This window comes from Labeo rohita, chromosome 14 (genome assembly GCF_022985175.1).
Source record: "Labeo rohita strain BAU-BD-2019 chromosome 14, IGBB_LRoh.1.0, whole genome shotgun sequence".
In the NCBI taxonomy this organism is placed as follows: domain Eukaryota; kingdom Metazoa; phylum Chordata; class Actinopteri; order Cypriniformes; family Cyprinidae; genus Labeo; species Labeo rohita.
Genome location: NC_066882.1, coordinates 27,631,815 through 27,654,467, shown reverse-complemented (window position 1 = coordinate 27,654,467; position 22,653 = coordinate 27,631,815). Strand labels below are relative to the sequence as shown.

Genomic DNA, 22,653 nt, shown 5'->3' with positions numbered 1-22,653 from the left:
GTATTCATTTTGAGGAATACTGAATCTGTTTTTAGTGAGTGAGATGAATTAATGCATGTTCACGTTTAGTCTAGAATACAGTAACATCATGTTTACTCCCAAATTTCCAGACAGGAGACTTGTCAATCAATAAATGGGGGAAAAAAGTAACTGGCATTACTTATTTGAAGAAGTAACCCAGATATGTTCTTAGAAATTCAAAAGTAATGCGTTACTTTACTAGTTACTTGAAAAAAGTAATATTATTATTATTACTTGTAATGCGTTACTCCCAACACTGTTCATAACTACTGCAACAAAGTAGTTCAAACAGCAAACATCAATATTCCTTGATAAACTGTTTCCAAAAAAAAAAAAAAAAAAAAAAGTCACAAAGCCAACCTCCACGAAAGAGCTGTGCTAAAACTTTAATCACTGATATCAGTGCTAAAATGCCAATATGGTGTCATGCTCATAAAACCTGTACAACTGGCGCAGAGTGAGAATCTCCTTTAAAATCTCTAAAACAACTGGCAAATTTTCTGATAGACAGCATTCGAATGGAGGAATTTAAAAGCTATTTACTGAGAGTCTACATTATTTGGCCCAAACTCTATTTTTAAAAACTGTAAATCAATCAACAAAGTAATTATTATTGTATTTAACCGAAAGAAGTTGATCGAGTGTTTTGTTGGATATTTATGTGTTTAATCACTTGACACAGGTAAATATGACACACTGTATTGTTTTTTATTTACTGTAGCAGCCTTTTCTTAATGTTTGTTTGTGTGTTTGCCCGTTTGACCTACATTATGTAACCAAAAATGTAAGAAATCCTGATAACATTTACTGAAAATATAAAATAGCAGAAAGGTTTCCAGGAGGACTGGGAGATAGACAATATCATTAGCTCAATATAAAAACCATAAAGTCAATAGAAACTCTTGATAATGTAGGGCTACCCTTATTTGTGTGTGTGTGTGTTTTGAATCAAAGACTTACTTTAGTGCAGGTATTATGTGTGCCACGCTCTGTGCACGAACTATTATTTGGACTCTGTCCTTGAGCGTGCATTTGACACTCTTGCCTTTGAATACAGAGTTCATGTTGTGAAATCCCTTGATTTTTGTTCTCCTGGTTCAAAGTGTCTGTGCATCAGTGCACGTCTTTGTCTTCATCATGCAGTAACTTTGTCAATGGCCTGACCCAATGCTCAAACCCTTTTATCAGACCGTGTCTGTCTGCCAAAATGATTTCATCAACTGCCGTTGACGTAATTCTCCCCCACCAGCACTCACTCTCTGTGCTCGTGATTGATATCAATGGCAATCAGACAAGTTTGTTAAGTACACTCATTCAGCACACAAACACCACATGCACACTGGTTTCTGTTTTCCGAGGCATAATTGTTTTTATACTGTACAAACTGTATTTTCTATTCCCTGACCCTACATCTATCCCTCACATAAAACTTTCAGCATTCTTAGATTTACAAAAACTTAACTCTGTATGATTTATAAGCTGTTTTCCTCATAAGAACTTGCAGAATTTGCCAAATGTCAATTAAAAGATGTTTACATATAGTCCACAAGAGAAAATAATAGTTGAATTTATAAAAATGACCATGTTCAAAAATTTACATACACTTGATTCTTAATACCGTGTTGTTACCTGAATGATCCACAGCTGTGTGTGTGCGTTTTTTCAGGGCTGGCAAACGATTAATCGCAATTAATCGCAAAATAAATGTTTGAGTTTGCCTAATATATGTGTGTGTACTGTGTGTAATTATTATGCATATATAAATACAAGCACATTCATGTATATATTTAAGAAATATTTACAAGTACATGTACTTACTATACTTTTTATAGAATTTATATTATATATAAATAAAAATATTTTGTACATAACATATTTCTCCTAAATATATACATTAATTTGTGTGTATGTATATACACATAATAATTACACACAGTGCACACATATATATTAGGCAAACTCAAACTTTTATTTTGTATGCGATTAATCACGATTAATCGTTTGACAGCCCTAGTTTTTTTGTTTAGTGATAGTTATTCATGAGTTCCTTGTTTGTCCTGAACAGTTAAACTGCTGCTGTTCTTCAGAAAAATCCTTGAGGAACAACTGAGGGACTCATATGCAGCTATTACAGAAGGTTTAAACACTCACTGATGCTCCAGAAGGAAACACGATGCATTAACAGCCGGGGGGTGAAAACTTTATTAATTTGAAGATCAGAGTGAATTTAACTTATTTTGTCTTCTGGGAAACATGTAAATATCTTCTGTAGCTTCTGAAGGGCAGTACTAAATGAAAACAAAATGACATTTAGGTAAAATACGAAAAATGTACACATCTTCAGTCTGTTCAAAAGTTTACACCCCCGGCTCTTAATGCATTGTGTTTCCTTCTGGACCATCAGTGAACGTTTAAACCTTCTGTAATAGTTGCATATGAGTGCCTCAGTTGTCCTCAGTGTGAAAAGATGGATCTCAAAATCATACAGTCATTGTTGGAAAGGGTTCAAATACACAAAAATGCTAAAAAAAACAAAAAACAAAGAATTTGAACAACTACCACTAAAAAACAAACAAACAAATAGCTGTGGATCATTCAGGTAACAACACAGTATCAGAATCAAGTGCATGTAAACTTTTGAACATGGTAATTTTTATAAATTCAGCTATTTTCTCTTGTGGACTATATGTAAACGTCTTTATGTGAAATATCTTATTTAGGTAAGTACTAAACGAAAAATAATATGCATTTTGTATGATCTCTCTTTTCTTGGTAAAATAATTAACATTTTGCAGATTGTGGAAGGTGTAGGCCTATGTAAATGTGTGATCTCAACTGTATGTTAAAACAAAACAAAATGCATTTTATAGTTTAAAAGCGTCACATGAAAGATTTCACCTATATTCCCCACTGCAGGCTTCTTTGCACATCCAAACACAGTTAATAGAACACCCTGTGTCAACCTCACAACTGTTGGCCTTGTATGTTGTCACATCTCTGTCGTCAGGATCTACAATAGCTAATTTTTTCATAAGAAGAATTATTGTCACTGTGCTTTCTTTCACGTTCATGTATCACATTGCAATAGGGAATTACACCTCTCGTACCAGACTATACAACACATAGTGTGGCTTTCACAGAAAGCTGGCAGACAGGACATACTTGAGTGGGACAATGCGGAAACTTAAGAAACCTGAAAATCAACTCTGTTATCTAAGATATCACGCTTCCAGCTTAGATCTGCAAACTCGATTCGTTGTTTTTCAAAGATTTTTTGAAGTAATTTTAAATAAGTGTAACACTGAGTTCAGTATTATGGGACTTTTGGAGTTAAAACTCTTCATCCAAAGTCCACATACGCAGATATTCTCACACACCCGTACAATATCCCAGCCAATGACGATCCCGGAGGTTAAGCACGCCCGTTCGCATCACTGTTGTCCAACCTCTGCGCTCGAATAAATACCGACTTGTTCGAATCGCTCGGTCCCGATTCACAAAAACCCATCGGCGTCATTGAGGAGAAAGCCACCTCATCTATACTGTATACATAGTGCTACTCGCCTTCAGACCATTCAAGTAAGCATGGCTGTTCAAGTTTTTCATTGTTTTTCATTATTTCATTATCATCGCATTTACCAAAGTAATATTAATATCTGTTTCATTTTTAAGTCAATGTAGTATAAGTGTAGACTAATGCATAAACGTAAGTGTTTAAAAACGTGAACACGCAGCTGAATTCATAAACTGCAGATGCGTGCAATGATATAGCTAAATATTCAGGTCCTGCTCTTTAATGCAAATCATAAATCACTGTAAGAATATTCCAAAGATTTCTTTAAAACTTCTTAAGAACTGCTTGGTTGTTTGTTTTTATATTGCATTTTGCAAATTGTATAGGGGATGAGCAGGCACTTCATTTAGCAGTTTTTATATACGTAGGCAAATGGCATTTTCGTTTACTGCGGGAAAAAAGTAGAGAGGCAGCCTTCTTTCATAAATACACGATGCAGAAAAGACACTTCTGTACAGTTCTTAACGATATTGTACGAATGTGTTAAAGATTTTGCACATAATCGTAAGGAAAACAGCAAAATGCTCATATCTAGCAGTTGCATGAACCCTGGACTTGTTTGTTCAGTGGGAGGAGCCAGTGTGTTTCTAGACTAAAGTTCAACAGTCAGGCCAAATATTTACAGATAGCAGTGAATAACCCAGTGATCCGAATAATAAAAGTTCTGCAAATAATTTGATTTCTGCTCTTTTCCCAGCATGACACATCAGTTTCCAGCTCTCTCTACGGAGCAGAAGAAGGAGCTTGCCACAATTGCCCAGCGCATTGTGGCTACAGGAAAAGGCATTTTGGCTGCAGATGAGTCCACAGGTAAGAATGTGTGGTGTGTTGCATGGGATAACAAGATAACAATATGAACAATAAGCAATGAAAATGCCTCAGATGTTGTGGAATAGCTACTATAAATGTTTTAACAGTCTTGTCTTATTGTTACCTCTATCAGCTTTATGGTTGTAGTAATAATTAATTGTATTTTCGAAGATGTGACGTAAGCTGCATTCCAGATGTTCTTAAATGTGTACTTCCTATTCTAGGCACCATGGCAAAGCGCTTTCAGAAGATAAATGTGGAGAACATTGAAGAGAACCGTCGCAGCTATCGTGACATCATCTTCTCTGTAGACAATTCGGTCTCTGAATATATTGGTGGCGTCATCTTTTTCCATGAAACACTGTACCAGAAATCAGACCAGGGAGTTCTGTTTCCAAAAGTCATCAAGGACAAGGGCATCGTAGTTGGTATCAAGGTGAGGTTTCAGTGAACTCTTTAAAATTTTTTCTATAACTTAATATAAATATGATTATGCATTTATTTGCTTGATATAGCCCTATAGAAGACCAAAGGACTGCTATAATATGATTTAAAAAAAAAAGTATTAATTGTGCTTTTATGTCTGAAGGTGGACAAAGGCACAGCAGGACTGGCTGGTACAGATGGAGAGACAACCACACAAGGTAAATTTTTTAACTCAAATATGTCTTAAAGGGATAATTCAGCCAAAAATGAAAATTCTGTCATTAATTACTCATTCTCATGTCGTTCCAAACCTGTAAGACTACCTGTAGATTTCATCTTTGGAACACAGATGAATATATTTTAGATGAAATCCGAGAGCTTTCTGACCCTGCATGGACAGCAAGGGTTCTACCACTATTGAGGTCCAGAAAGGTACCAAGAACATCGACAAAATAGTCCATGTGACATCAGTGGTTCAACCGTATTTTTATGAAGCTACGAGAATACTTTCTGTGCACAAAAACACTAAAACAACTCTATTAAACAATTCTTCTCCTCTGTGTCACCCTAGCACCATGTTGGAGGGTAGTTTATTTTAGTTTTAATATTACTGTTATAGGTTTTTTTGAGCAACAAAAAGTATTCTTGTAGCTTCATAACATTTTGGCAGAACCTCTGACGTCACATGGACTATTGTCGATGTTCTTGGTACCTTCTGGAAGGCTGTCAGATTTCATAAAAAAATATCTTAATTTGTGGCCTCAGGACAAATAAAAGTCTTGCGGGTTTAGAATGACATGAGGGTGAGTAATTAATGACATTTTTTTTTTTTTATCCCTTTAACATGACAGTAATCTATCCGGTCTTGTATCCATTTTAAAAGAAGCTATTTTTGCCTAATCCATTTCACTCAGGATTGGACGGTCTGTCTGAACGCTGTGCCCAGTACAAGAAGGATGGTTGTGACTTTGCCAAGTGGCGTTGCGTGCTTAAGATCTCTGACAGCTGCCCCTCTTCTCTCGCAATTGCTGAAAACGCCAATGTTCTTGCCAGATATGCCAGCATTTGTCAACAGGTATGTCTTGGTTCATGCCACCCTATTAATTGTCTATAAACAGCTTTTCACATGACTCTAAACAGTTAATAGCATGCCAGTAATTATTTGTTCTTCTTCACAAACTGCCTACAAAATCCATTTTTTTTTCTCATTAACTCTTCCTCATTCCTGTAGAATGGCTTGGTGCCTATTGTAGAGCCTGAGATCCTCCCTGATGGCGATCATGATCTGCAACGGTGCCAGTATGCCACTGAGAAGGTAAGCTTCCTCCAGAATAACCAATAAAAGCAGAGCAAAGCCAAATTATCCATCAAAAATAACTCCAAACAAAATGTATCCAAAGGTCCTGGCGGCTGTGTACAAGGCTCTCTCTGACCACCATGTGTATCTGGAGGGAACTCTGCTTAAACCAAACATGGTCACCGCTGGACACTCCTGTACCAAGAAGTACACCCCTCAGGAGGTTGCCATGGCAACAGTTACTGCTCTCAGACGCACCGTGCCAGCTGCCGTACCGGGTAAGAAGTCCTCCGCTGGTCCTCAGAGGACGGTCTCCGTTTGAGTGCTCTTCAAACGTTTAACATCTCTATTCTGATTCTCAGGCATCTGCTTCCTCTCTGGTGGTCAAAGTGAGGAGGAGGCCTCTGTGAATCTGAACGCCATGAACCAGCTACCTCTGCAAAGACCCTGGAAGCTGAGCTTCTCTTATGGCCGAGCTCTCCAGGCCTCGGCTCTTGCTGCATGGAAGGGACAAGCAGCAAACAAGAAGGCAGCACAGGATGCCTTCATGACACGTGCCAAGGTAATCAATGACAATATGACTCAAACTTAAAATACTGCATGCTGGCAGTCAAGTCACAACAGTAGCCTAAAATATTGATTGAGGCTGCATATATTGATAACTTTTGTTTTTTCCCCCTTCAGATCAATAGTCTTGCATCAAAAGGTGAATACAAACCCTCAGGTCAGGCTGACCAAGCATCTACACAGTCCCTCTTTACCGCCAGCTATGTCTATTAAACTCAACAAGAAACGACAGCAACTTGTGCTGGACAGTGCAAAATTTTCATGCAAAGAATATTCAAGATGACATGACAACATGTTCATGTGTATACATGTTAATTGTACAAATTATGTATATTCATCATGCAGTTCTACCAAAAATCACTCAACTAGACCGAAGATTAGTTTCGGTTTTCATGCATGTGAACCATGCTTTTCATTTTGAAATAAATGTGAAATGCCTACTTATTAGAGTTGATTTCTTGTGTTAACGTTAGGGGTAGAGTTGAGTTTTGTCGACCGATTTGTAGCACCTGTCTTAACTAAGATTTGACTTTATCAAGGTATAAAATTTAAAAGTAATATGCTTTTGTATCTGATATCATCCGTCTGACTGGAGTTACAATAAGGAAGGCTGATGGAAGAGCACCAAAATGTCATGCAGATTTTTCTGTCTTGCTTCATCTTCTGCTGTCCTTCCCCACATATTCTTATTCTGATAGGGACAAGACAAATTATACACATTACAGGATGTCAGTTATGGCTTATTAAACATTCGACGTGTCAATGCAATCAATCAGAAAAGTAAACAGCAGAGTATGTTTTCATAGTAAACAATATGTTGACAAAAATATGACCCTGGACCACAAAACCAATCTTAAGTAGCACAGGTATATTTGTAGCAATAGCCAACAATACATTGTATGGGTCAAAATAATTGTCTTTTCTTTTATGCCAAAAATCATTAGGATATTAAGTAAATATCATGTTCCATGAAGATATTTTGTAAATTTTCTTACCATAAATATATCAAAACTTAATTTTTGATTAATTATATGCATTGCTAAGAACTTTATTTGGACAACTTTAAAGGTGATTTTTGCACCCTCTGATTACTGATTTTCAAATAGTTGTTTCTTGACCAAATATCGTCCTATCATAACAAACAATGACCCTTATTGATTTGTGGTCCAGGGTCACAAATCTCCTTTTATTATACCTCTGGCCTGGTGCCATATTTAAGAAGTTTGGACACCATGTTTTTGTCCCTCTTTTCCACTGCTGCATGTAAAGCGGTCTGTCCATTATAATCACCCTGGTTCATGTTTGCACCAGCTAAGTACCATGCATCCAAAAGTTGACCATCTTTAGTCTGAACCGCCCTAGATTAGAAAGGACAGCTGAATGCAAATGTCCACAACAGACTGACAAGTTAATTTGTAGTTTGAAAGACTAACTTGATGAGTTCTATGCCAATTTGCACAGGATGTAGACTCACAGTGGCTCCCTCCACTATCAAAATCTTGATCACGTCAAAGTGCCTGGCATATGTAAGGCGTATGTTGTAAACAATAAATTACAAATATTCAAACAGGCTAATTAAATCTGCTTAAAATCACTCACTTGTTTTTTATGGCAAGATGCAGAGGTGTGCATCCAAAGCGGTTTGTCAGCTGGCATGTTGCTCCAATAGACAGTAGATATTTAACCATATCAGTTCTACCCTTTTCACAAGCTCTATGCATGACAGTGTTGCCATCATAGTCTCCAGCATTTATATCCATCTGAAGAAAGCATAAGGTATTTAAAGCATGGATTAGGAATTATGTAACTGGCCGCATGAAAGAGAAAAACAGTCAAATGCATTTCACATATATCCATCATCATTCATACCGTGACAAGAATCTCCTGCAAAGACAGAAAGTCGTTGTTGTCTATGCATCTGCAGGCAAAGGAAGGCAGCAACAAGGCCACAGCTGAATTAATGTCCTGGGTAAAAATGTCACATTTGAAGTTGAAACGAAATTTAAAAAAACATAAAATATAGGATGCCAAACTTGTAAGCTTACTTCAGAGGTCTTGTATTTGAGCCAGCTGAGACTGAGCACCTCACCCACGATGTGGAGGAACTTTCGGTCACGTGTTTTAGCGCCCAGTTTCGTTAACGGGAGAAACAATGGGTCGTACTGTTCTTCTCGTTTCTCCTTTGTCTCATCTATTAATGTATAGTTTTACATGAAGGGTTAAAGATTAAAAAAAAACACTGCATCAAAAAAACAGCATCATGACTTTTTAATAGATTCTAACTATAGGATATTTTATATAGTTGCAATCAAAATTATTCAGCCCTCTTGACCTCCAAGATATTTTGCTGCAGAGAACAATTTTTTGTGAAAACAATTCAACAAAGGCATCAGTACAATATTAGAGAAAATGTATTAATACACATTTAAGTAATTCTGAAAATGTAAGTTGATGAACAATAAAAAAAAAATCTAATTGGCTCTAAACGTTCATGTTCAAAATTATTTAAAAAGTCAAATTTGGTGCAGAGTCTTTTAAGCTTTAAAACCACCAATAAACGCTGCTTGGAAGTGCTTAGAAGCTTCTGTCATCTCTGAAATCTTGGCCCATTCCTCACCTGAAAAAGCTTTCAGCCACTGCCACTGATTTCTTCAAATTCAACCAAATATTTTCAATGAGAATTAAATATGGAGACTGAACAGGCCACTTAAGAACATTCTATGACTGATCCCTGAACTAAGCATAAGTAGATTTATATTTTGTATATTTTGGAATGATTGACCTGCAGGAAAGTCCATTGATCATTAGCGTCAGTCTTTGTACCAAAGGCATCACAGTTGTTGGCCTGATACTTCAAAGAATCCATGATGTCAATCATACAGTCAAGATTTTCCCTTCCTGCAACAGTAAAACACCCTTGTAACAAGACTAGTTCACCTCAATGTTTAATGATGGAGATAGTGTTCTTCTATATTTTGCTTTTTTTGCACCAAACATAATGCTGATCTTTAGGTCCAAAAAGTTCCAGTTTGGACACATCAGTCCATAAAACATTCTTCCAGAAAAGAGTTAAATGTTCTTCCGGGTCAAGAGTGGCATTTGGCAAGATGCCTCAAACATGAAATCTTGAAAGTCTTTGGCTGTACATTGCAGGTTTTTCCTCAGCTGTTCTGATAAAACATTTTATAATATTGTGTTTTTTCTTCATCACCCTCAAAGTTTTTTCTGGTACAACACATTTTAAGTTAAGGCTGCCAGTTGTGTCTCTAGTCAGTTTTAATGTCTTGGAAATATTTTTATAGCATTAGACTTTCTAAAGTAGTAAAAGTATTTATTCTCTAAAGCTTTTGTGAGAGCTGTGTTGTGTCATTTTAGCTACTCAAACTATGTATGTGTAACAGCTCAAGCTAATTCTGTTTTCCAATAAAGTTTGTAAAGGTTTAATTTTGTTTTAAGACAATTTTGTTGCCCACCATACAATAATAAACAACAATGTTGAATAGGGGTTGAATAATTACGCTTTTAATCCTAGAGCTAAAACACATTGCATTATATACTGACATTATCTCTAATAAAACAGTAATCTGTTATAGATGCGAAGTCCCGGATCTTTGGAAAAGCTTGTAAAGTACAGTGTTGAATAATTTCGATTGCAACGGTATGTTGGTGATATGTTAAATGGTGATAAATTTTTACTTACAGTACATTTTTTGAAGATATATTTATCTCGTTAAACAACGCCGAAGGGAAATGACCGTTCAAAGTTTCCTTAAAGTTCCCGCTCCTGTGCTGACGCGCGCGTTTAGTTGCGCATGCGCAGGCAGTCACGTCGAGAGACGAATGGCGGCGAAGAAAAGTTTCCAACAATAAGCCACATTTTCAGGTGTTTTTTTTAGAGTTGCAACGTTTTGAAACGGTTTGTTTTGAAAAATACTAAGGTGAGTTGTTGTGCTTTTTTTCAGAATTCCCATTACTTTGTATTTATGTATTTCTTTGTTTACCTGATATTTTTATTATATAGATTTTTTTTCCTATATGTTTATTATTTATTATCCTTATTTAGGTTAAAATTGAGTTTTCCTTTCTCTGGCTGTTATCTTTGTTCTATTTTCTATATCTATTCTATAAATCTTTTTTTGATGTTCTGTTATATTGTATTTAATTCATTAGATTAATAAAGGGGGGAAAATGCTGCATATTATCGTTATTTTTGGAGCATGTTATTTAAATAGTAAGGCTAGTTATATGACAATATATCTGCAAAACCATAAAGCTTCTATATTACTATACTCACCACAGCTTCTCATAAGTAATAAGTAACAGCAATACTTCACGTTTACTAAAATATAAACTTGTAAGAAATCTTCATTTTCTACACTGGGTGTTAAAACCGTATTTTTCAGGCAGACAATGACAATACGTAATCAAATCAATCTTTATTGGCAATTGGACATGAACAACCCATCTACCCTACCAAAATACACATGCATGCGCAGTTTCTAAGCAAGTCTTTCCACAATTACAGTTAAACACATACTTGGAGAATCATTTCCAACAGGAACGGATGTTTGTGTACTTTAAAGTGAAACTAAAAGACCAGAGGGCCTTTCAAAGATCCCACTCATTGGTTACCTGCTGTTGATCCTGTGAAACCTGAGACTTTCTAGTGATGTGTGCATGGGGAACATTATCAAAACGTACTTTAAACAGTTTTCTGCTTTGAAAATTGTGCTCAAAACAACTCTATACACATTACTTACAATGAATTTGGAAATTCTAATAATGTAAAACTAGCCTATATATATGAAAGATCCATATTAATCCATTTTGCAGCAGAACAAAACTCACAGAAGACATTTACATCACAAAATGAGGGTATCAAGGCTGGATAATTACAAATTTAAATGATGGAGGACAAAAAACAAAACTCCAGTCCATGTAATAAAACTGTGAGATTGGAATCTACCCTGAGATCCAAAGCAACAAAAACTACTTTAAGTTTGCTATTGAAACCTTCAGTCACAAAACAGCACTAAATGCAGTATGAAGTTATTAATTACAACATATGATATTGTTTTATATAACACAATATACTATTAGTTTAAAAAAATCCTCCAAATTTAGGCATATCCATCAAAAGTCAGTCTTGCATACTTGTCCTAAAAAGGACTTTGGTCATACACAGAATGTTTTATTTGATGAATGTTGATGATATAAGAAATCTACAATAAGTCAGTATAGTGTTTACTGTTAAAGTGTAAACTAAGTGTAACTAACACCAGCCTGACACCAAAGAACACCTCCATGTTTTTCTAAATCTGCACATCCACAGAGTTGGGATAAAGAGCAGTATTGCTATAAATGCTACAACTTTTAACATGTTGCCTCAAACTGAGGATGTCAGTTTAAAAAAAAAAAAAAAAAAAACTTCAACATAAATGCATGTTGTCGCAGATTTCACAGGTGCAAAAGCAAGGCATCAGAGTGTTCTCTACAACTACCTACTCACAATCTATCTAAAAATAATGACCTAAATGGGTGCCCTTGTTCAAAAAACCAACAATGAATAATTCATTTTGTTAACACACTACAAGGCAGAAGCTCCTTTGAGACTGATATGGAGTCGTGTTGGTTTGTTTTACACTACAGAAAAGAAACCAGTTAAATAAATGCCAAACTATCAACCCTTTTAAAAACATCAACAAAAAAATCCCTCATCACAACAGTCCGTTTAGCGCAGGTCGACTCCATTGTGATTTTTCTACCATCAGTTCAGTGAAGGTCTTGTAGGCCGGTTGAGGGCGAAGACATACTGTTGATGAAATTCACTTGCATGGAACAAGGGCTGAAGGATTGGACGCCCTTTGACAAATGGTGTCAATGTGAGATTCGCCCAGCCTACAGTGGCGCCACAACTTAACGTCCCAAAGCTTATGTGGAGCTCCCATCACATGATGTAAACCTTCTCAGCCTGGGAAAAGTTGAAAACCTCTTTGGTCCTGGGGCATACCACCTTGTCATCTTGACGAATGGACAAGAGAGACTGAAAACCAGAGGCAAGGGAATGTTAATCACTATATATACACAGGAAACATACAGCATTTCAAATGACGTTCACTGGTGGTAGTATACAGTCGAAAGTTTACATAATCTGCAAAATGTTAATTATTTTACCAAAATAAGAAGGATCGTACAAATGTGTTTTTTTTATTTAGTACTTGCCTGAATAAGATATTTTACATAAAGAATGTTCACATACAGTCCACAAAAATAATAGTTGAATTTATAAAAATGACCCCGTTCAAATGTTTACATACACTTGTTTGTTTAATACTATGTTGTTACCTGAATGATCCACAGCTGTTTTTTTTTTGTTTAGTGATAGTTGTTCATGAGTCCCTTGTTTGTCCTGAACAGTTAAACTGCCTGCTGTTCTTCAGAAAAATCCTTCACGTCCTACAAATTCTGTTTTTCAGCATTTTTGTGTATTTGAACCCTTTCCTACAATTACTTAATGATTTTGAGATCCATCTTTTCACACTGAGGGACTCATATGCAACTAAGGTTCAAACACTCACTGATGCTTAAGGAGGAAACACAATGCTTTAAGAGCCAAAGGGTGAACACTTCTGAACAGAATACATGTGTAAATTTTTCTTATTTTGCCTAAATATATTTTTTCATGTAGTACTGCCTTGTAAAAGCTACAAGAGATACTTGTGTTTCCCACAAAACAAAATTAGTTAAATTTACCCTGATCTTCAAATTCAAAATTTTTCACCCCTGGGTCTTAATGCATTATGTTTCCTTTATGTTTCCTCAGTTGTCCTCAGTATGAAAAGATGGATCTCAAAATCATACAGTCATAGCTAAAAAATGGTTCAAATACACAAAAATGCTGGAAAACCAAAGAATTTGTGGGAAGTTTAAAGGAGAAGTTCACTTCCAGAACAAAAGTTTACAGATGTGCTCACCCCCTTGTCATGTCTTTCTTTCTTCAGTCGTAAAGAAATCATGTTTGTTGAGGAAAACATTTCAGGATTTTTCTCCATATAATGGACTGCTATGGTGCCCTGAGATTGAACTTCCAAAATGCAGTTTAAATGCGGCTTCAAACGATCCCAAATGTGGTTGTAAACAATCCCAGCTGAGGAAGAAGGGTCTTATCTAGCGAAACGATGGGTTATTTTCATAAATACAATTTAAATACTTTTTAACCTCAAATGCTTGTCTTGTCGTGCTCTGCCTGAACTCTGTGTATTCTGGTTCAAGACAGTTAGGGTATGTCGAAAAACTCCCATCGTATTTTCTCGCTCAACTTCAAAAATAATTTCAAAATCATCCTACATCACTACAGAAGTACCGACCCAGTCTTGGAATGAACATGCAAAGAAGATCAAACATATGGACTATATGTAAACATCTTTATGTAGTAAAAGTAAATAAAAAATAACATGCACATGATTATTTTGGTAAAATAATGAACATTTTGCAGATTCTGGAAAGTGTATGTAAATCAACCATATGCACTTGAGAGCAGAACACAAAACTAGCTTTGAAACTCACATTGTATCCATAAACATAGCCGTTAGGCAGCATCATGGGTGGGTTGTTCTCATTCATGACCTCACCGGAGATTTTGCACACCAGCCTTGAGTTTGCACAGTGGGCCATGGGAAGAGGTTGAGCCAATTTGTTCAGCGACTTACTGCAGACAGGGCAGTCTGGGTTTTTGGAAGTGCCATCCTCTTTATAACACTGCCTGTAAACTTGGAATTAAGGTCAACATCTTGATTTAAGGACCATTTACAGTCATTTAAAATAATAGCTCTTCTATTGTCTTCCTGGAAAAACATTATGTTGAAATCACCCAATATTATTTAAAACCCTGACTTTCATAAACAATCTGCTGGACATGCAAATTGAAAACCCGAAGGATGATAAATGTTTTTCTGCAGAGAGGATACGGGGTTTTGATGGCAGACAGCCCTGCCTGCAGGGTAATGGTAAACACGGAGTTGTTCCCCAGCTGGTGTAATCTGTAGTTGTCATATCTGAACTGCTGGATCAGCATTTTCCAGCGAGCTGGATCCAAAAGATCCTGCGAGGAAAGACAAGAAATGTTACCGACCACTGAACTTGCACTTGCTGTGACGGCTTATTCAGAAGCAATTAAAGGGTTAGTCCACCCAAAAATAAAAAGTGTGTCATTAGTTACTCACCCTCACGTCATTCCAAATTTGTAATACCGTCGAAACACAAAGTAAGATATCCAAGAACTTTCTGACCCTACATCAACACCTTCATAAGATTACGGCTGACCCACTAATGTCACATGGACTACTTTAACAATGTCCTTACTACCTTTCTGGGCCTTAAAATTGGTAGTTGCATTGCTTTCTATGCAGAGTCAGAAAGCTCTTGGATTTCATCAAAAATATCTTAATTTGCATTCTGAAGATGAACGAAGGTCTTACGGGTTTGGAATGATATGACATTGAGTATTTAATGACAGAATTGTATCTCTTTTTATCCCAATCCCTTTAATGATCAATATCAAAATTCTTGGGAGTGGTTGATTATGCATTTCAGATAATATAGAAATAATACAGAAATGTAATATACCTTATACGGTGAAATGTGCGTGTCTGAAGGAAACGCCAGCATGCCCATCACTTGCCGTACCTCATCCAACTGCCCTCCTTCTGCTTGGCTGAAGTGTTTGCGTGCATGTCTAAAAGACATTTGTTTTGATTTAATAATACCAACTATGATTTGTTTAACAGTAAATTCAAGTTATTCCGATAAACTTGTAACGTCCAGCCATGAAGACCTAGGATTAAAAAAATCATCTCATACCTTACTGCGTCCATTCGTTTGTTTTGTCGAATAAGTTCAATAAATTCCTGGATCCTTAAACTGAACTCCAAACAGCTCTGGGAAGAGACACATATTTCAACATAACTAAATAAACTTTACCTTTCAAATTGCTTAATTCTCAGGCAACATGACAAACTGAAAAATGAAGTGTAAGCCAATGAAAACCCAGACCGCAAGGAATATAACCACAATGTGGCTTCATAATGACAGTTAAAACTCGAGTACATATTTAAATACAACAATTTAGAAAAACAAACCCAGCTAAACCCAGCGCCTTACTTTCATTTTCCGTAAGCGAGACTTGTTATCGTGGCACCAAGCCAGACAGGTAGCCGTTTCCTGACGCTCGAGAGATTCTTCAACTTCTTTTGCAGTAAGAAACATTTCTATGTTGACCAAATCCTACAAAGAAAAAACATCATATGAGAAACAGCGCAAGCATCTTACCTGCTGCACAGAAAAAGCGGAGACGCACCTCAATCCCGCTTTGTCTGGCTAGCTTGACTGCGGTGTTGTAATAGCCGCAGCGTAGTAAATGCTCCACCATCATGCGGTCCATACGCTTCTTCTTCCAAACGTTGACGCTGGCTGGCTGATCACTGCTGTGTTCCTTCAGGTGCTCTATGCGCCGCTTGCATAATTTGGCGCTCTCGTCTTCTGCTTGGATGGACTCAGCTGCCTATCAGATACGAAACCATTTCACTCTTTAGTGCAAGTGGTACAAATGTAGTAATATTTAATCTATTTAAGATGATATTAGCATACCTTTCTCTTGAGGGCGCTGAGCTTCTCAACCACCCCATCCAGGAGAGATACTACGGTATCCACCACTGGAAAGCTACTAAGCGTTTTCTCTAGCTCCGCCACCACCATCGTCACGTGACTGGTCTCCCGGTCTATATTCTTTTGAGCTGCTCGGAAGCGCTTGTTCAAGGTTTCATAAGGAACCTGTTGGGATAAAAACAAATGTGTTTCATTACTAGGCTCAGTTTTGGTTAGCTCAGTAATATCATTCTTCATGGCGTGGGTTCACAAAGCACTTCATCCATCATTACATTCTCTCATGAGTTAGTGCACCCTAAAATGAAAATTTTGTCATTAATTACTCTCACTCATGTCGTTCCAAACCCATAAGACCTTTGTTTTTTTTAATTCTGGAACACAAATTACGATACTTTTGACGAAATTCGAGAGCTCTCGTAGCTTCATAAAATTCTTGGTACCTTTCTGGGCCTTGAACGTGGTAGGACCCTTGCTGTCTATGGAGGGTCAGAGAGCTCTCGGATTTCAACAAAAATATCTTAATTTGCATTCCGCAGATGAACGAAGGTCTTACGGGTTTAAAACAAAAGAAGGGTGACAAACTAATGACAAAATTTTTATTTTTGGGTGAACTATCCCTTTGAAGAATTAGTTCAACCTAAAATAAAAATTCCATCATTTACTAACCTCTCTTTTTTAAAGACATTTGTTCATTTTGAAACATGCATGAAAACATTTTTATGAAACCTGAGATTTCTGTCCATCCACAAAAAGTGCATTCATCCAAAACTTCAACAGTTTCATCCAAGTTTTCTGAAGAGTAGTGATTGCGTTAAACAATAAACAGATTACTCACATATAAATGATGATCAATGCCAATACATAGCTCATCAAATATGGTAAACATTAAAATATAACTGCCTGACGCATGAGAACCAGTGAGGTTTGTTCTTGTGTGTTAAGCAGGTACAGTTAAGCTTCCAATGGTCATATTTGATTTGCTCCATATATGTGAACCTGGCCCACAAAACCAGTTGTAAGTAGCATGGGTATGTTTGTAGCAATAGCCACTGTATGGATCAAAATGATCGATTTTACTTTTATGCCAAAAATCATTAGGATATTAAGTAAAGATGATGTTCCATAAAGATATCTGGTAAATGTCCTACATATCAAAACTTAATTTTTGATTAGTAATATGCATTGCTAAGAACTTAATTTGGACAATTTTAAAGGTGATTTTCTCAATATTTAGATTTTTTTTTGCACCCTCAGATTTCAGATTTTTAAATAGTTGTATCTCAACCAAATACCGTCCTATCCTAACAAACCATACATCAACGGAAAGCGTATTTATAAATCTCAATGTATAAATTGACCCTTATGACTGGTTTTGTGGTCCAGGGTCACATATATGCATTTATCATTGTTTATATATGAATACAAGCCTAAATTAAATCTGCTTATAATAGTGACTGTGTCTCTTCAGAAGACTTGAATTTAACTGATGATTCATATGGATTCGTTTTACCATATCTTTTGGTCATTTTTAACGGATGAAAGTCAAAGACTATAGAATACCCAAGACTTGTCACTCCTATAGTTTTAAATAGGGAAAGATGCAACGCTCATTATGGCCGCAAAGCCCCACCTTTCTTAATAAAACAGCAACAAATCGTTGACTTGTAAAGTCAACGCGCCACTACAGCTGCCGTTATAAGTCCTGGTTGATATATAAACAGTCATCGTTCTGATACGTGCGCTCAGTACTGCGCATACGCACTGGCTAATCTAGCCTGAAAAATAAGCTTTTTTTAACACTTTTGGAGCATAGGAACAATATTTGTGAGGCAGTTCGTGTCAGATTTCATTGGTGATTTCAAATATGAAATCTAATCGTAAGCTTGGTGAACAGTTTTGGAGAATTGAATGTTTCCCCATTCAAAGAGATTGAAGCTGCACTTGCATGCCTGAAAGGCATTTCAAAGATGGTCACTGAGTGAAATGTCTCAAAGGGACTTTGTGAAAGTGTTGTGGATGGACAAAAATGATGTAAGAATATAAAAATACCTTCTTTTTTGGTACAAAGAGGAACGAAAGTTCTGAAAGACATGAGGGTGAGTTAATAATGTTATTTTTCTGTGTACTATGCCTTTAAGCATTCAGAATAAATTAAAAAGTAACTGAAGAGTCACTATTTCAATCTCATTCTAACAGTCCATCACATTACTTATTTCAGTGCCACTGTACTGATTTGTTACAGCATTAATGCCTTCTTGGTGACACTGAACGTAAACATGCCAAAGGCCCAAATGAAATGCATATTTTGCTGATTATTGCTGCTGAAAATGGTCAATTATTGTCATGTTTTGGCCTGTATTAATCAGTCAAACTGGGGAAAACATTTGGAGTACTATAGACTACCAAAAGTTTTAACAAATCAACGAGAAGAGTGCAAAAGACTGTCTGAGGAACAAAAGGCGTTTGTGGTTGCCATACTGAACCAGGATATCCAGGGCAAGAATCTTGACAACATTCATGTTTCTTATCATTTCCAGTCAGGTGGGTAAAATATTAGGCTAATATCTTAATTAAGACTGCTTGTACGTATCTTTACCACCCATTAACTTCAGTCAAAATACTGTGACTTCTCCTACTTACTAACTCCTTCTCCATGTGATTTAGCAGCTTCCACATGTTTTTTTTCCCAGGGTTTAGACAATATAAATTAGCAGAACGACATATTTAGTAGTACATTAACCATGCAATCCATGCTGTTGTTTAAATCCGAGTATAGCCAATATGGCCGCGTATTTGGGTAACTGACCATATCATGATGCAAGTGCAAACCCTCTATTAATTGTAATGTATTGATGTACTACTTACAATTATCAATTACTTCCGTGTTTGACATATTGTCCTCATTCATGTCCTGTGAAACAAGCATTTAAACGTTCAGTGGACCCTCAGTATACAATAATCAAATATTATTGACTAAAGATTCCCCAGTTAGTTTTTATCCTTCAAATAGCGTTAGTAAATAAAGTATGACATTAGTAAGTAGTAAGAGTTCCAGACTTCTGTGTTCTTTTAGGTCATAAAGGTGGACATGATCATTAGGCGAGGACGAGTGGCTGTATCGCAGCTGTGGAAGAGGCAGAGATGCATAAACCTTCAAACTTATCTCTCAGCATCCTGCCAGTTTATTTTGATCAGGCCATCTGTCACCTTGCAACCAGGGCAGATAAGTAGTATCAACATTTGCAATGCTCTATTCACGTACAGATGTTTTAGAGCAGATAAACACCCGGCATCAGTCAATGCTATTATTGCAGCTTTAACCTTTGTTGGATTACAAGGTGCAACCTAATTTGGCAGGGAGAAGTGAAAGGTCCTCAACGCGAGCCAGAATATATGCAAACAACTGAAAAATGCAATGATGCATAGACGAGCAGACGACTAAGCCAAAATCATACTGTATCTAATACTTCTTTTATTATCAATCAATAGAAGATACATTTATATTTATCCATGCCTGTACACATAACTTAAACTTATATTTACATTAGAAAATGTCAAAACCTGACACTAGCTGTACACTGTTAAACAATCTGCTTGTGTAAATAATTGTCAGTTTTAATGATTTATGTCCTTCTAAAATGTTTTTCTTTATAGTTCATTAACCGATACGCTTTAAGATTTTGCACAAAAAGAAAATAGTGACTAGTTTATTTGGTTAGGTCATGATGCAATGATCAAGAAGGTACTGGAAATCATTCCCAATGCTGCAAGACAAGCTGAGATGCAACATGCCCTTGACACAGCAGTGAAGACCATATATTATTGACATTCAGTGTGCGTGTACATAAACAGGCGTCATTTTACAGGAGATCCGTGAGCTAATCAGGTTACAAAGCATGCAACTCATCATCAAACAGTCAAAGCAATCGATTCACGTCAGGATTCGACCAAATCGACGCTAGCAATCGGGAAAAATCTGTGACGCAGAGAACAAAGGTGCTGTATGCCAACCATTAAATAATAAGCCCCTCATCGAGAACCCACACCTGAGCTATAAACGTGCTAACAGCTGCCACTGATCAACACAACATGATGCAATATGATCCTAACATGGTGCATAAAATGCATGCATGCCGAGCTGTGGTCATGTGTGTATTCTTCCAGCATTTATCTAGACACAGGAAAATCATGCTGTCTGGATCATACCTTTAGGCGACAGCGTTCAAAACGAAATCACACCAGTCTAAGCAGAATTCGATTATAAAGTAGCTTTATGTCCGATACGATTCGTGTCACTATCCGCCTCGTTAATGATGCTCGTCAATCTGCCTTAAACTGCATTGCTCGCTGGTTACACTAGTGGACAAACCTGTGATGGGATAAAACAGCGCCTAATAAAACAACACTGTCGGAACGCAAGGGTGACATGCATCGGATTGACGTTATTCGACTTATTGCTCTCGTTTACACATCCGTCGATATATAACTGTACGGCCGATGTCACCGCTCGACAGTTTGCGATCACTTCGGTGAGATCTGTTTGTGTGAGACTTGTTTTGCTAAGTTATCTAGCCCTAGAGCTAACCAGTTAACTGTCTAAATGCACTCACATACTTTCCATCTGATCGATCGTTTCCGTTAGACGGTCTGTTATGACGGTTATATAACGCAAGCAGAATCTGTTCAACTGTACGTTTGGAAAATGGAGAGAAAAGGCTTGACAGACCTTTAAAGTTGGGTATTCTTGCACCTTTAGGGCCATAGAGAGTTGAGCTGCTGTCTCCTGCACCGCCATCTTGCTTTGGGGAAACTGTGGAGCGTTTGTTCGTCTTCTTCTCGACTTTGGTCTTCATGTGGCAGTGAGACTACAGTGCTCATTACTGACACCTAGTGTCACGGTGCGGTTTCGAATCTTCACACATCTACAACTATGTTTTTGCTTTAAATATTGAAAATATACTTTTTTTGTGTGTTACACGCGTGTAGCATTTTCGTGATTAAAATTAAATGTGTGCCTTTAATTTTAAATTACTACAGATTCTTTTTTTGTATAAGTGATGCTCCACCATGTGCATATAATGCATATACTGCAAGTGGATAATAACTTTGAAAAAGCTGACGCTTCAAAAGGTGGAGTGTGTCTTTAAATATTTCTCATAATGTTGTAGTATCAGATGACCATACATAGGCCTATGATAGTAGCTAGTGATTAACGTATTTATGAACCATGGATTCCTTATTGCAGTTATAGGCAATATTATGGTTTGTAGCATAACCGGACTGCAGATTCACTTTGTGTTTAATTTTTTTTAATATTCAGCTAAAAAAAAATTAATGTTGAAAAAATGTTGGTGTGAGAACATACCTGTCAAGCTGAAACACCTCAGTGATTCCTAAATACAAAGCAAAAGGCAAAACATATGTCACGTTTATGGAAGCCCATGTTCGACACGTAGAAAAAAAAAAATCATGCCTTAAAAAGTCGACGTTATGACATACTTAAGTCATAATTACGAGATAAGAAGTTGAAATTAAGACTTAGTCTTATGACTTTAAAATTATGACTTTAAAATTCATAATTACGAGATAAAAAAAAGTCAAAATTATGACTTTTAAAGTCAAAATTATGAGATAAAAAGTCAAAATTATGACTTTTTTTATGAAAATGAAAAATATAAAATCTGGTATACAGTTTATTAATAGCCTATACTTAAGTGATTAATAATTTAGACTTTGTAAACCATAATTTTGACTTTATAAGTCAGTAAAAGGAGAATCAGAATTTAAAAAAAGGAATGATTGAAATAAGAGATACATAATTTTGACTTTTTAAGTCATAATTTTGACTTTTTATCTAATAATTATGACCTAAGTCGAAATTATGACTTTAAAAAATCGTAATTACGAGATAAAAAAGGTCAAAATTATGACTTATAAAGTCTAAATTATGAGATAAAAAGTCAAAATTATGACAGTGAAATGAATTAAAATAAAAACTACCAAATCTGGCATACAGTTTATTAATAGCTTTATACTTAAGTGATGCATAATTCAGATTTATCTCATAATTTTGACTTTGTAAATCATAATTTCGACTTTATAAGTCATAATTTAGAATTTCCTTACTGTATTTATACATTTTCAAGTATTACAACATTTTCAAAAACATTTTAAAAATACAGTTTAAATAACTTTTTACCAAGACTATATATATTATGAAAGGGGATCAGAAGTAAAAAAAAGAAATTATCGAAATAAGAGATACATAATTTTGACTTTTTAAGTCATAATTTCG

At 36.2% G+C, this 22,653-nt stretch overlaps 3 protein-coding genes across 5 annotated transcripts; 1 reads left to right on the top strand and 2 right to left on the bottom strand.

Moving 5' to 3' along the window:
* Positions 1 to 3,434: 3,434 nt before the first annotated feature.
* Positions 3,435 to 7,139, top strand: aldob (aldolase b, fructose-bisphosphate). The gene is made up of 9 exons (XM_051127285.1): positions 3,435 to 3,600; positions 4,293 to 4,405; positions 4,630 to 4,841; positions 4,995 to 5,049; positions 5,746 to 5,906; positions 6,063 to 6,146; positions 6,232 to 6,406; positions 6,491 to 6,690; positions 6,813 to 7,139. Exons 2-9 carry the CDS (start codon positions 4,294 to 4,296, stop codon positions 6,906 to 6,908), a joined length of 1,095 nt encoding a protein of 364 aa, XP_050983242.1. The 5' UTR covers positions 3,435 to 3,600; position 4,293; the 3' UTR covers positions 6,909 to 7,139.
* Positions 7,140 to 7,290: 151 nt separating this feature from the next.
* si:dkey-74k8.4 (L-asparaginase) lies at positions 7,291 to 10,475 on the bottom strand. Its single transcript, XM_051127004.1, has 6 exons — positions 10,396 to 10,475; positions 8,741 to 8,886; positions 8,565 to 8,660; positions 8,295 to 8,455; positions 7,891 to 8,053; positions 7,291 to 7,386 (listed from the first exon to the last, which is right to left on the bottom strand). Exons 1-6 carry the CDS (start codon positions 10,400 to 10,402, stop codon positions 7,291 to 7,293), a joined length of 669 nt encoding a protein of 222 aa, XP_050982961.1. The 5' UTR covers positions 10,403 to 10,475.
* A 641-nt stretch (positions 10,476 to 11,116) lies between these two features.
* maea (macrophage erythroblast attacher, E3 ubiquitin ligase) lies at positions 11,117 to 21,223 on the bottom strand. 3 transcript variants are annotated; one of them, XM_051127282.1, is made up of 9 exons: positions 21,085 to 21,223; positions 16,341 to 16,523; positions 16,051 to 16,254; positions 15,855 to 15,977; positions 15,555 to 15,631; positions 15,321 to 15,429; positions 14,663 to 14,796; positions 14,262 to 14,457; positions 11,117 to 12,738 (listed from the first exon to the last, which is right to left on the bottom strand). In XM_051127282.1, the coding sequence occupies exons 1-9, from the start codon at positions 21,151 to 21,153 to the stop codon at positions 12,643 to 12,645; spliced, it is 1,191 nt and encodes a 396-aa protein (XP_050983239.1). In that variant the 5' UTR covers positions 21,154 to 21,223; the 3' UTR covers positions 11,117 to 12,642. The 3 variants fall into 3 exon arrangements, with proteins under 3 accessions (XP_050983239.1, XP_050983240.1, XP_050983241.1); XM_051127283.1 differs by lacking the exon at positions 21,085 to 21,223 and adding an exon at positions 20,565 to 21,006; XM_051127284.1 differs by lacking the exon at positions 21,085 to 21,223 and adding an exon at positions 19,224 to 19,823.
* Between the last annotated feature and the right edge of the window lie 1,430 nt (positions 21,224 to 22,653).

Coding starts and splice junctions, on each gene's coding strand:
- maea (XM_051127282.1), bottom strand. CDS start 21,153: ATGGCGGTGCAGGAGACAGCAGCTCAACTCTCTATGGCCCTAAAGGTG. Junction 16,255..16,340: donor TCAGCGCCCTCAAGAGAAAG/GTATGCTAATAT, acceptor CGTATCTGATAG/GCAGCTGAGTCCATCCAAGC. Junction 15,978..16,050: donor CCAGACAAAGCGGGATTGAG/GTGCGTCTCCGC, acceptor TTTTCTTTGTAG/GATTTGGTCAACATAGAAAT.
- aldob (XM_051127285.1), top strand. CDS start 4,294: ATGACACATCAGTTTCCAGCTCTCTCTACGGAGCAGAAGAAGGAGCTT. Junction 4,406..4,629: donor GGCTGCAGATGAGTCCACAG/GTAAGAATGTGT, acceptor TTCCTATTCTAG/GCACCATGGCAAAGCGCTTT. Junction 6,691..6,812: donor CCTTCATGACACGTGCCAAG/GTAATCAATGAC, acceptor TTCCCCCTTCAG/ATCAATAGTCTTGCATCAAA.
- si:dkey-74k8.4 (XM_051127004.1), bottom strand. Junction 8,054..8,294: donor CATCTTGCCATAAAAAACAA/GTGAGTGATTTT, acceptor TTTCTAATCTAG/GGCGGTTCAGACTAAAGATG. Junction 7,387..7,890: donor AATATGGCACCAGGCCAGAG/GTATAATAAAAG, acceptor TGTCCCTATCAG/AATAAGAATATGTGGGGAAG.